At 37.8% G+C, this 12,345-nt stretch overlaps 1 protein-coding gene across 2 annotated transcripts in view; it reads right to left on the bottom strand.

Moving 5' to 3' along the window:
- LOC306820688 (voltage-dependent T-type calcium channel subunit alpha-1I-like) overlaps positions 1-12,345 on the bottom strand; it is a 125,535-nt gene that overhangs the window by 63,852 nt on the left and 49,338 nt on the right. For both annotated transcript variants that reach the window (XM_079338610.1, XM_079338611.1), the window contains exons 9-13: positions 6,238-6,389; positions 4,625-4,810; positions 3,301-3,418; positions 2,818-2,973; positions 622-709 (exon numbers count right to left, since the gene is read on the bottom strand). In XM_079338610.1, coding sequence (XP_079194736.1) covers positions 622-709; positions 2,818-2,973; positions 3,301-3,418; positions 4,625-4,810; positions 6,238-6,389 — 700 coding nt within the window. The remainder of the gene's footprint in view (positions 1-621; positions 710-2,817; positions 2,974-3,300; positions 3,419-4,624; positions 4,811-6,237; positions 6,390-12,345) is intronic.

Raw genomic sequence — 12,345 nt, 5'->3', positions numbered from 1 at the left:
TTAATCCTTTCTGAATTGTGTTGTTAAAAGGAAGGCTCTAAGTCATTGTGAGCCCTAGATACTGTAAAGATAGAGCTCATTCATATTGCAGAGACTGCTGTCTATCCTGTGAGTTTTTGTAAGTTTGTAATCCTTTGGCTCACACTTCTAGCTTTACTTTTGTTTTTCACGGTTGAGCACATCAAATGAGCCTCACTGGAAAAAACAACGCTGGCTTAAATGTCAGATGCAAACAGATTGCTGGGCTTGTTGTTCCGTTTTGAATTGAATAAGAAAATCGCTGATTTGAATAGCTGTATTATTTGTTTAAACTCAAGGGGAATCAAAGAGAGAGCTTTCAAATCTTAAACCACCAATTTAAAAATGTTTTATTCCCAAATAAATGCCAGTGACTCCTGATTCAACTTTTTGCAGACATGCTCTAACATTCCTAAACATGTGTTTGATAAATGAAGGATGAGAAAAAGTCATCCATAAAAAGCTGGCAACATATAGGGGCTAATAAAGTCACAACCCACAGATTGGTTAGCTAGTGTAAATAACTCAGAGCCAATGATGGTTAAAACTTCAATAACAAAAAGTGCAAGACGGGTGAGTGTTAGAAATAAGCCATAAGCTCACCAGACAACTTCAGAGAGTCATGTTTCTCACTTTCATCATAGTTGGATGATGAACGGTCGTCATCTGAGTAAGAGCGATTGGCATCACCCTGTACACAAAGGAAGAGTGAGACAGAGAGCGTAAGACAGATTTAAAAGACAAAATGGGATGGCAAAGGGCCAGTACTCTGGGGGATTCTTAAGAGAGTTTTACTACAGAAGCTGAGTGTTTGCGCCTGTGTCAGTCAAGAAACTGACTGCTCTCTCCCAATAACTGTCAAACTCATTTGAGTTTATCCAGATGCCTCAGATATGTTTTTGACTTTACAGATGAAACCAGGAACAAAAAAAACAAAACAAAAAAACTCTTTAACTTCATTCACACAGGAACAGGATTTCCCCATTCAGTCCTCACTACGAGAAAAATCTGGAGTAAATTGGGTCAGAAATCCCCAGTGTGTAGTAGAGACAGTGTGAATGAATGAAAGAAGGTGGGAGAAGCGAAGGCGAGAAGATTGATGGCAAAGAAAGAGACAGAAAAGAATGAACCACACAGAGACAAAGTGAAAGACTGAAGGCTGTGTTTTGTTTGGACATTTAATAAAGATCAATCAAAATCATTTTGATGTGTGTCACTGTTTCCCCTCCAACACACACACACACACACAAACACCACAGCTACATACTATGAATATGGTAATGCTCTGATCCGTGTGTGAAAACTCCACTGAGTTACTCAAGCACACTGCAATTTTCCAATGATCCGTCTGGGAGTTTGACAGTTGATGGCAGATTGACAGCATAATTTTCCAGTGTTTTCCACTGAGATGGATGGCTTAGAAAAATAAACTGTTGTGTTTAATACACCATTATTATCTGTGGTGATACAGTCCCTCTAAAGTATCACCACTGTCACCCATGCTAATCATGCATGTTGCTTTACAAGCATAATTTTACACCTTGTCTGTCTTTGGATTTCACTCCCCTTACTGGATTTACTGGCTTATTGCATACAAGGCTGTACATACAATACATGACTAAGCATGAAGTCTGAGTGAGGCTTTTATCTACGAGTAGATCTAGAGCAGCAAAACAATCCATATCACTGGATTTAGATAAACCATAAACTTCAGTATTGCAGTTTTGTCTTGTTTGAATGGATTTTGTCGTTCATAATTTCACATTTCCTTTTGATATCGATATCAACAGTGTTCTCATCATGGTTTGGGTAATGTAAACAAGAAAGGTTATTTCACAATGGAGGCAGCATGCAAGCTATAACTGCACCCTGTTTTTTTTGTTTTTACACTGACCTTGTCTTTTACATTTTGCATATCTACAGTATGCAACGGGAGTGCACGTTACATTTCTTACACTAAGTTACTGTCAACAGTGTAACAGCAGGTTTAGACCGCTAATGGTTACTACAAAAGAATGGTTTAAAGCTGGTTAAAAAATGTTTTAAAATTTTTAAGTGAAAGTTCAGCCCAATAAAAACGTGCTGGAAAGACTTACAGAAAACCACTAAGGTAAAGAAGTCAACTTAAGATGTCTTGTCAAAAATGAGTGTGTAACTAATCAACTGACAACCCATATTGACAGCTAAGGGTTATATAACTATATGCTTCACTTTTTTGTGTCCCCAACATGCACTCCACATGCACGTTAGACCTTCTTACTCCCTATTTATCAGCAAAGGATAATGATCACCACCTAACTTAAGGAAAAAAGTAGCACTTTAGGTTTTCAAAGTGTTTCCTTGTTAGACGCTTTGTGCACAGGCCACAATAACCCAGGTTTATTTGAGCTGTGAAGGTCATCGGTAAAGGTTAAAGTCTTCTGTCTTTGAGAAACACAGACAGATGGATGTCAGCTGTCCACCGGAGAGGACGCTTTGCACGTTAGACTAAGATGGATGGTGATATGCCAACCGCAGAAGGACTGTCAGAGTTTAAAAGTTCATGTTAAGCTAAGCCTGCGGTAAACGTTGATTGCCATCAATTTACAGGCCATGCTCAGATGAAGTCAAATCTTTTTTAGGAACTTTTTTGTTTAACAATTTGATAAATTATGATAAAGTAAGAGCTTGTTAATTAGCATTTTGTTGTTTGCTATTTGAGGGCTACACAAGTCAGAGACAATAATCTATATAATGTACACCATCCTATGATTAAAACAAGTCAACTCTGCTCAAGCCATTTGGCACTACTCTTCTTACCTCCGCCTGGAAACCTTCAACCAAGATGGCCACCAGCAGATTAAAGAGGACGTAGTTACCAAAGGTCATCAGGGCCACAAAGTAAAGAGCAGCAACTGGTGAAGTGGCTGCCATACCATTGTACAAAACTGCATTCCAGTCTTCCTGTGTCAGTATCTAAATGATTAACAAAGAGAAAATAGGATATAAATATTAGCACACCAAGTCAAATAATAAAATAACTAAACGTTTATCTGTATAATAAGTACTGAAGTTTGCAAGAATACCAAAGCTACCAGAGAGTTCTCGTATGGTTTAACGATTTTTGAATATGCTGAAGTTTGTATTAACAGTACTGGATCAGTATTTGATCATGTTAGAATTTTACATCTGTCAGAAATATGTCATCTGAATTTAGAGATACATATACATTGTGAGTTGTGGCAGGGTTGTGTGCTACTGTTTTTTAATGCATGTTTATCACAGCAGTTATGAGTTGATTACCTGGAAAACGGTGACAATGGCCCAGAGTAGAGAGTCAAAGTTCTTCCTGTCTGGCACTGTGTCACCAGTCTCAGTCTTTAGACTGAATTTACAGCCAAAGATGTGCATTCCCAGGATACTGCAACACAACAGCAGAGTCTCTGATGAAGTAAACAAACTGTACACAAGGAAAGCACATGATCTGCTGTATGTTACACAATGAACACAAAGCTACCTATTAGATTAATAAGGCTTATATTTTTCTCAACTGCTTCCAATTTTTCCAGCGCTGCTTTATGTATTTTGTCTTGTTTTTGTACCATGGCTGGTGACAATATAACAAAATATGTCCATGCTAGGAGAACGGTGTTCAATGTTAATATTACAACAAGACTTAACCCTAAAGCCAGAGTACAAAGGGTGTGTTCTCCTTCCAATGTTATTGTTGATCAATATAATGTACTCAAGTTAAAGGTATAATATAAAGAATTTTACACAGGGAACTCAAATGATTCCACAGACTCTACATTTTTTGCTTTTAACATTAAGACACATTGGATATGACTTTGAATGTGCTGTTAATTGCATATTTGCATAACATGCTGTACGTATACAGACAAGCATTTGTACACCATCAATTTGTGATACAATTATTAGTACCAGTATGACAATTAATGTTGAGTTAAACATAGAAAAAAAAACACCATAGAGTAAGGAACAACACATGGATTGGTACCTTGTGTAAGTACTTTGATATACTGTATAAGAACAAGTATCAAACTTAAACTTGTTTTACTTTTTTGCAGGGCTGCTACCATTACATACAGTCATTGTATGTCTATTTTGATAAGACCAGGGCCCTTTCTTTTAACATTACCTTGCCTGGAGTGGAAAATGAAAAAAGTGCACAAGAAGAGGAGGTTTACAGCCATTGATTGCTACAGCTGAACAACCTTAAAGGCCCTCAGCCTGTGGCTGTTTCCGCATTTGAATGTCTACTAAAGACTGCATGCTATGTTTCTCCTTTTTCTTTCAGTGTGTGCTTGTAAACTCTAACCAGATCATCAAGTGTCTGCTCATTATTTTGAACTCAGGGTTAATAGTTGTTACGACACATATGACAATCTGGGCATCAATGGAAGCTATTAAACAGGTGAACTTAGGTAAAAGGATGAAAGGCAGCACATACATAGAGATAGAAAAGCAGACGTTTTAAACATTTTATCCCTCTTGGTAATCATCCTGAAACAAACTTGAATACATTTGTTGAAAGAATTACATTACATTAGAATGAAACACCAACAAATAGAGATATCATGCACAACACATACATGTATCAACTCACCTGAATATGAAGATGAAGAGCATCAGCAGCATGCAGAAGGTTGCCACATTGTCCATGGTTTTCATAAGGACCACCAGCTGTCTCCTCAAAGCTGGCATGAACCTGACCAGCTTCAGCACTCTGAGCAGTCTGAAGGTCCTCAACACAGACAAACCACCGTCTGACTGTCCAACGATCTCACAGACGCTGAGAAGATGAACACAGAGATTGTTTTTTCAATTTCCACTTTCGACAAATTAAAAGTGCAAATTGTAGTCACTGGCTGTCTAGGATTAAACAGTAATGCACTAGAATTCATACCTAACCTACTCTGTGTAATCCTGAGCAGATTTAAAACTAACGATGCATGCTATTGTCAGAGTCTCAAAGGAGCTACTTTGGCAATCCATCTGGCTGAAGTATGATATAATGATTAATGATATTAATGATGATGATTATGATGATGAAGGTAGTTTTAGGATGGTTTTGATGCTGATTAGAACTCTCAAGATCAGCTGTTGTGCTTTTCCTATCTAGCCTAGTTTGGCTTGACAGGCTTCTACAGATACAACCATTTTATGGTTTATTGTGCTTACGTACAAGTCTGCGAGTCAGTGTTATCCAAGAGATGTTGTTTACTCTTTTATTTGTAATTGCTGATTCCATCTCAGTTTCATTCTCCTAACCAGTCAGACACACCTATTGCTCTCCGTGTGAGGAGGATGTCAAGAACGCACATAGAACAACACTTCCTGCAGCTTTCGCTGATATACAGGCAACTCATACAGACTGAATGTCTCATTTTTAACAGCCAACCGCTCTGTTACTAATGGACGATAAGACACAATTTCATTATGCGGCAAAGTTACATATAGCCCCTTTAATACTTGCTTTTTGCTGCTGTGGAACAGCAGTTTTTTTTTTTCCTTTTAGTTCCGGTAGGTTTCTTTTTCCATTAGAAGAGAACAACTGTTTAAAAACCTGGCCTTAAATACATTAGTCCTTAAATCTATGAAAGGCTCAGCTCAGCCCATCAAAATAACTTCGGCCTTCTATTGGCAGAGATTGAATAGGGGCACTTTACAGAGCCGTGCTGTCTGAATTGTTGAGGACATTGGAATAGATGAAGAGGGGGAAATTGGCTATGAAGCAAGAGAGATAAGAAGACAGATGTAGATATGCCCAATCAACAAGCATCTTCTGTGACGGGCTGCACATTTGATCTTGTTCAGTTTTAGTTGCTTTGATGTGTATTTGATCTCAGGGTTATAATGGGGATCACAGACAAAGGCGCTCAGACAGATGAATTGGAAAAAATGCTTACTGATCAAAGGCACAGGCACTTACCTGAAGCTCCAGACACACCCAATAAAAGACAATATCTGTTCACTGCTGTATGATGCTTTGGCATCCAAATACATACAGGTGATACATTTAAAACAGGTAGAACAGACATGACAGTTTGACAAAGCATGACATGAATAATTCATCTGCAGGATGTTTTCTAGATCAGCATGGCAAACTCAAAAATACATATATATATTTCTTATACACAACAACTGATCTTTTCCCCTTAGTCCTGCCAACATATTGTATATTCAGGATATTTTTTTGATTGAAGATTGCGAAATTACCTTATGATGACAATAACTCCATCAAAGACGTTGTATGGGTTTCTCAGGTAGGCGAAGGAGCCGTACGCTGTGATCTTGAGGATCATCTCCAACGAGAACATGCTGGTGAAAACGATGTTGCAGATCTCCAGGACATTAGTGAGCTCCTCTGGCTGTCACGCATTGTGACAAAAAAAAAAGAAAAAGAAGCAATTAGTGATAAAAGAAAGGACACAAACGAGAAGAGAAAGAATGACAGAAAGGGAAAGAACAGAACAAGGTATGAGTTGTAGAGGCAAATGTACTGTAGTTATACTTAATGTAGCTCCTTCAGGTTCATTACTTTCAAAAATATAAGACGTTATTTTCTGTCTTTTCAGGCTCCACAAGCTGTACTAAAAAAGCTGCCAGTGTAAAGTGTTGAATCATGACGTTCTCTTAGCATTTCCATTCAAAGATAATTCTAGATCCTTGTAAAGATAAAAGTTAGTTATGAAGCATCTTAACCCTAAATAGGGTTAAGATGGACATCATAAAGTAAATAAACAGGAGCAAAAAAATAGAACTAGCAGCATATGAAAAGGCTCCTTCACAATTGGACATGTGCTTTTAAACATGTTGTAAACTACACACTTTTAAAGTATGACTTACAACTGACTTAACAGGGATATTTTTAACTACTAACTTTTTAAGTGAAGTTTGAGATCTCGAAGAGGATTTTATTCACGTTTGTGAATACGCACACGTTTCTTGCACTTACATTAGAAGCACTGGCCTCCATTGTTTGCTCACTAAGCTTTGCTTCTAGCTTAATTTCAGCTATATCAACATAATGGTTATCACTCTTTAATTAACTTAGATATAAGCCCGGTGACATGCATACTCAAAAAGCAGAGAGAACTCCCCGGCCAGCCTCAACGCTATCTTTTGTTAAGCTATTGCAGTATTGATTGAGAGCTCTGGCTGCGGGATCTACATACCTTATCTTTTAATGTTAAGATGTTTAGATGTGAACATTTAGTTGAATCATTTACTATTGACATTTAGATTGAGCATTTACATTTATTTTGTTGTGATCCAGACCAACTACCTTTTTCTAAGTTTGTCATACCTGCAACCATTGAAACACTTAAATACTGTAGCTGTAAGTGTGGCATTAAGCCAGACAACATAGTGAAGAAAGTTGACAAAGGAATGAGATTGGAAACCAAGCGCAAGGGAGGAAATGAGAAGCCGCTTACAATGTGGGGGGCGGTTTAAAATGTACATGTTTATAACATGCAGTCTCGGTCAATCAACACTGGATTATATTACTGCCACTTACACACTTCAATATGTTTTTCAAAATACGTGTCATAAATGTTTTAAAAGTAGATTTTATAAGACAGAAAAACGCTAAATGAGTTATCAACTATCTCTGTTTCCTTTCTTCACTCTTAGTCTAGTTATCAGCCTTAAGCCTCACAATGGATCAAATGATGAAAAAGGATGCAAGCTTTTACACACAGCTGAACTCTCAGACACATGTATTAATGGTAAGAAAGGAGAAGCTGAGCTGGTTTACTGCAATCTAAGGTTACAGATAAAAACAAGATAACCAGTAGGCACGTCGTTCACACACTGTCCAGTCTGCTTGTCACATTCAGATTCAAACAACATTCTTAATTCCAGAAGGGGAATTCCATCTACAGCACTGAGTAAAGGGAGAACAACACGTAACAGATTTTGCTGCAAGTGCAACAGGCTCAACATTTTACTTATTCTACTAAAAGCAGATTGAAGTTCTCAGAAAGAGTTGTGTGGGGATCTTATGGTGTTTGAGTTTTCTATGTGATAATAGAAAAATACAAGTTTTTTTTTGTTTTTTTTTACTGACAGTGGAAAAAAACATCACTTGTACACTCAGTGTAAGTATGTTTAAGTATTTCTTCTTTGCCTCCCACCATATGCTGTCAGTCTCACGTCGTTTATGTGCATCAGTGTCTTTCTTGTCAGCCGTCTGTGACACTGTTTGACATTCCTCCCTCCTCCTTCCACTCTGCTCCTGTGTGGCTTTGCTCGATACAAAAGAAAGACGCGCAAACACACGGAGCTAAATTTGGCACAATCATGATTTCCTGTACGTCAGTGTGCCACTGAGCTCATCTGAAACCCCAGCAATGACACTTCTGGCATTTCACCGTTCCAGAATCAATGAGCGCTGTGTGTGTCTTACATTTACATCTCTATGTCAGTGTGTCTGTTTGTAGAGTTAGAGTATGTATTCAGATGTGTGTCTGTGGGCTTGTCAGTATTAATGAGTATTTAGCTCTGTGAAAACACAGGCTAATGAGGCGTGCTCACCAGTGTTGATAGCGATGTGACGGCTGACCGCTGTTTGCAGACCAGCCAAACAGCATCGGCGGCCCCTGGAGATCTTTTATAACCGTCTCATTATTGCAGAGCTGGAAACAGACCTTAAGTGTTTTCCGGTCGGCTGATGTATGGAGTAAATAAATAGAGCGGGGAATTGATATCACACTGTGGACTCACAGTTTATTTTGGCAAGTAAAAGTCTGTGTAAAGTATCTACCTACTAGTAGAGAGATTTTTTTTTAAACTCTTAAAAACCTAAAAAAAAAAAAAAAAAAGAGAGAAAGCTACTGCCATAAAGATGTTTTGGTTCCAGCATCAGATAATGCAATGTGTCCCAACTTGTTTTCATACTGTACATCAATAAGCCAGGACTATCAATGGTAGTTCTTAAATTGCAGCTGAGAGCGAAGGGTTTTTCTGCCTATTAGGTGCTTTTTACTGTCGCAGCAACACATTTGACAACACATCAAACAAACTCTGCAAAAGCAGTTTGTCTCTCTTTTGCTCGATGCTTGAAAAACTAGAGGATGTTCAGTAACACCACAACAATGTAACGGTTGTTGCACATTGTTTTGGACTTTAAAACCAGAACCCATCTTTATATCATTGTCCAGTCGATATTTAACTAACATTGGCTTTAACTCTGATTGTGATCTTTCCTGAACTGTAACCAAGTAGATCAGGTTTCCAAAACAATACACTCAAGAAGAGTGACCAAGTGTGTACACATTTAGGCTGAGATCGTGTTATGTGACAGAACAACCCCTCCTACCTAACTAAGGGCACAATGACTCCTGGTGGTTTTCTTCATTATTATGGTCTTCTTCTCTGTATTTACACATTGATTGGAAGGAGGCTGAATGCTTACGCTAAAATCATAGGTTATCAAATATTTGAGTGAAACAATCTCCTTTACAAAGGCAGTATTCATGCTCAACAGTAACCTTGGTTAGTCATCTAAGGCCCATTCCTGCTGGCTATTGATTCTTCAATCATCGTCTGCTAGGGTTGGAAGGTTGCATTAATTCACAGATGAAGGGTTTCAGTATTTGTTCAAACAGATATTTTGCACATTTTCATTTAAAGACCTCCAACTGTTTTCTTTGAAATTGTTTACTGCCTTCAAGACCTCAATTATGATTTTCTTTTATTCCTCTGTCCTACTCCTGCTTATGATTGGCAAATATGTTCAGTTTCGGCTGTGATCACAGTTTAAATGTGGCGGTTAAGGAAGTGGTATAAGGTCGCGACCCTCAAATGCTCTAGCAACATCAGTCTGAGAAAGAGTAATTCTACAGTGCTGTTTGATCTCTATCCCATCCCTGTCAAATCTCTAAAGTGCCCATCACGCTGCTGCATTATTAATTCCCAAACAGCTGTTGAAATCTCAGAGGTGTCTTCTCACACAAGAAATCCATCCTGTTCAATGGGGGATAGAGTTTTTTTGTTTTTCAATAAGAAATGCCAATTATGCCATAGTTGCATTTCTAAAAAAGAGTAATTCTACAAACAGAACTGAATCTTATTGAGATCATCAAAACTAAGATTCTATCTTCATTCTGTAAATGCATTTCAAACATCATTTTTAATGAGGATAGTATTCTACTCTGTTTATTATTTCTTAATAAGACGGACACTGAGTACAGTAGACATCCTTTTTCTCAAGCATTAAAAGATCATTAATAATAGTAATTACAAGAGCAAAGAAGCACTTTTTCACTGTTCTCTCAGTGCTAATGCTATGCTGCTCTTGCTTGTAATAATACAGTGGCCAACATTTTAGGATCTGTTTTGTCTGTTGGTTCCAAAGTTCATCTTATTCTGTTGTTCTTTATATTACAAGTGTTGCTGCAGCAATACTTGTAATATACAGATTAACTTTATTTATAAATCAGACCAACGTGTTTCGGTGCTAAAAAAACAAAAAAAAACAATGGCCAATGCGAAATCATGTTGACAGTGTACATGGATGCTGGAGAGAAGCTTTCCCAAAAACAACAAATAGCATCACAGATACAGTATCCTAAAATATGACACTGTAGCATAAAGGAGAAGCTGTTATATGTTCTATTCAAATACATAATGTCATTCTTAATTAGTACAGAAATATCTTTACTTATATAATATATAGTATTGGGGCATCCCAAGACACTCATTACCAACATCTTTTTATTATTATTATTATTATAAGCTCTTCCCGCAGCAGATACTGTTTGCCTGAATTATACCAATAGGATCACAGAAGCTGAAAAAATACTGGGTGTTCAAATGTTAACAGAACCAAAGCACACAGGTATAGCATGACATGTGGAAGCCCCCACTCTACAGGATGAGGACCAGAGCCATGCGATAAATTTAGCCTCTAGAAAACACTGTTCAAAAAGAGGGACACAGGACTAGATTGCCAAACAGGCTGAGGAACCTCAGTCATTCCAGCTCACTTTTTCCTCCCAATAAAAGGAACAAAGTCTCTGTCTGCCTCCCCTATTTCTGTCTCTATTTTTAGCCACCCCCAAGATGAGAGACGACCCACCACTGTGGCGATGGCAGGCGTGAGTGGGCGATAGTATAGAAAGAGCAAGAAATATTGATAGAGAGACAAAGAGTAAAAGCAGAGTGACAGAAAGCGAGGGGAAATGGGGTAAAAAAAAGAAGAAGCAAATATTAAAAGAAAGCATCAAGAGTCCTCTTCTTTATTTTTTTGAATTTCTGGGAGATATTCATGAGCATGATCTGAACCAAAGGTGTGATAATGCTCTGATGGCTCTACTCATATCCAGCTGCCTAACCTGAATGCAGACAGGTCTATCCTGTTGGCTTGGGATCTAGTTCATTCTGTGTTATAAAATTTGAAGACAGAAAAGCCAAGTATGATAGAGAGATGGATGCGGAGGAGAAAGCCTATAAAGAGCAGTCATTGCCGAGGAGTTTGGACATTGACTGTCAGGCACGCTAAAAAGAGACTGTGAACTCTCTCTGAAGGCGACATCGGTTGATGGTTCTATTAAGACTTGAGAAAGTGGGTGCAGCTCTGAAAAGTATACAACACATACAACATTAAGTTCTAATGTTCTAAGTACATACATAATACCCAAGACAGATGACAATGACAAAGTTAAAGTTGACAGAATTTACAAGAGCAGTGGGTGAAAAAGCTTGATGGCCTTCATATCTGATGATGTCCTGTAGAGTATGGCTGAAACATGTTAGCTTGTTTTTTTATGAGTCTGTAGCCCTGATGAATTAAAGGCCTTTTATCTACTGCTACTTATAGATGACCTCTTTAATAAGATAGAGTATGTACTTATGAGCTTTAGCAAAGAGGTTAAAGTGCTCCCATAAGGCAAAGAATTAGACAAATCTCTCACTGGCCGATCTGTTGTCTTGGCAACACAGTCAATGACGTATATACTTCATGCACTAAGCAGCTGCTAAATTGTTCTTTAGATTATATCCAAGTCCCGAACAAACAACCAACTTTAGCCAACCAATATTTAGAAAAAAAAGTACTTTCTATTTCAGAAACAATATATGATATTTCTAGAAAACAATCAATACATGACAATAGGGGTTAGGGAATTGAGTTATATTAAATTCAGTATTCAGCATTTAAACTATTCACCAAAGATTTTATCCTAAATCAGGACTAATGACGCATCTTTCATAAAGAAAAAGGAACATGTCTGCCCTATTTCTCCTCCTCCTGAGTTGGCAAGGATTATTACAGATTTTGTTTAGTCAAGCTGGCAGACAGACATCTGTGACACTAAAAAA

This window comes from Symphodus melops (assembly GCF_947650265.1).
Source record: "Symphodus melops genome assembly, chromosome: 2".
Taxonomy (NCBI): domain Eukaryota; kingdom Metazoa; phylum Chordata; class Actinopteri; order Labriformes; family Labridae; genus Symphodus; species Symphodus melops.
The sequence above is the reverse complement of the archived record's forward strand: the minus strand, read 5'-3'. Positions and strand labels throughout refer to the sequence as shown.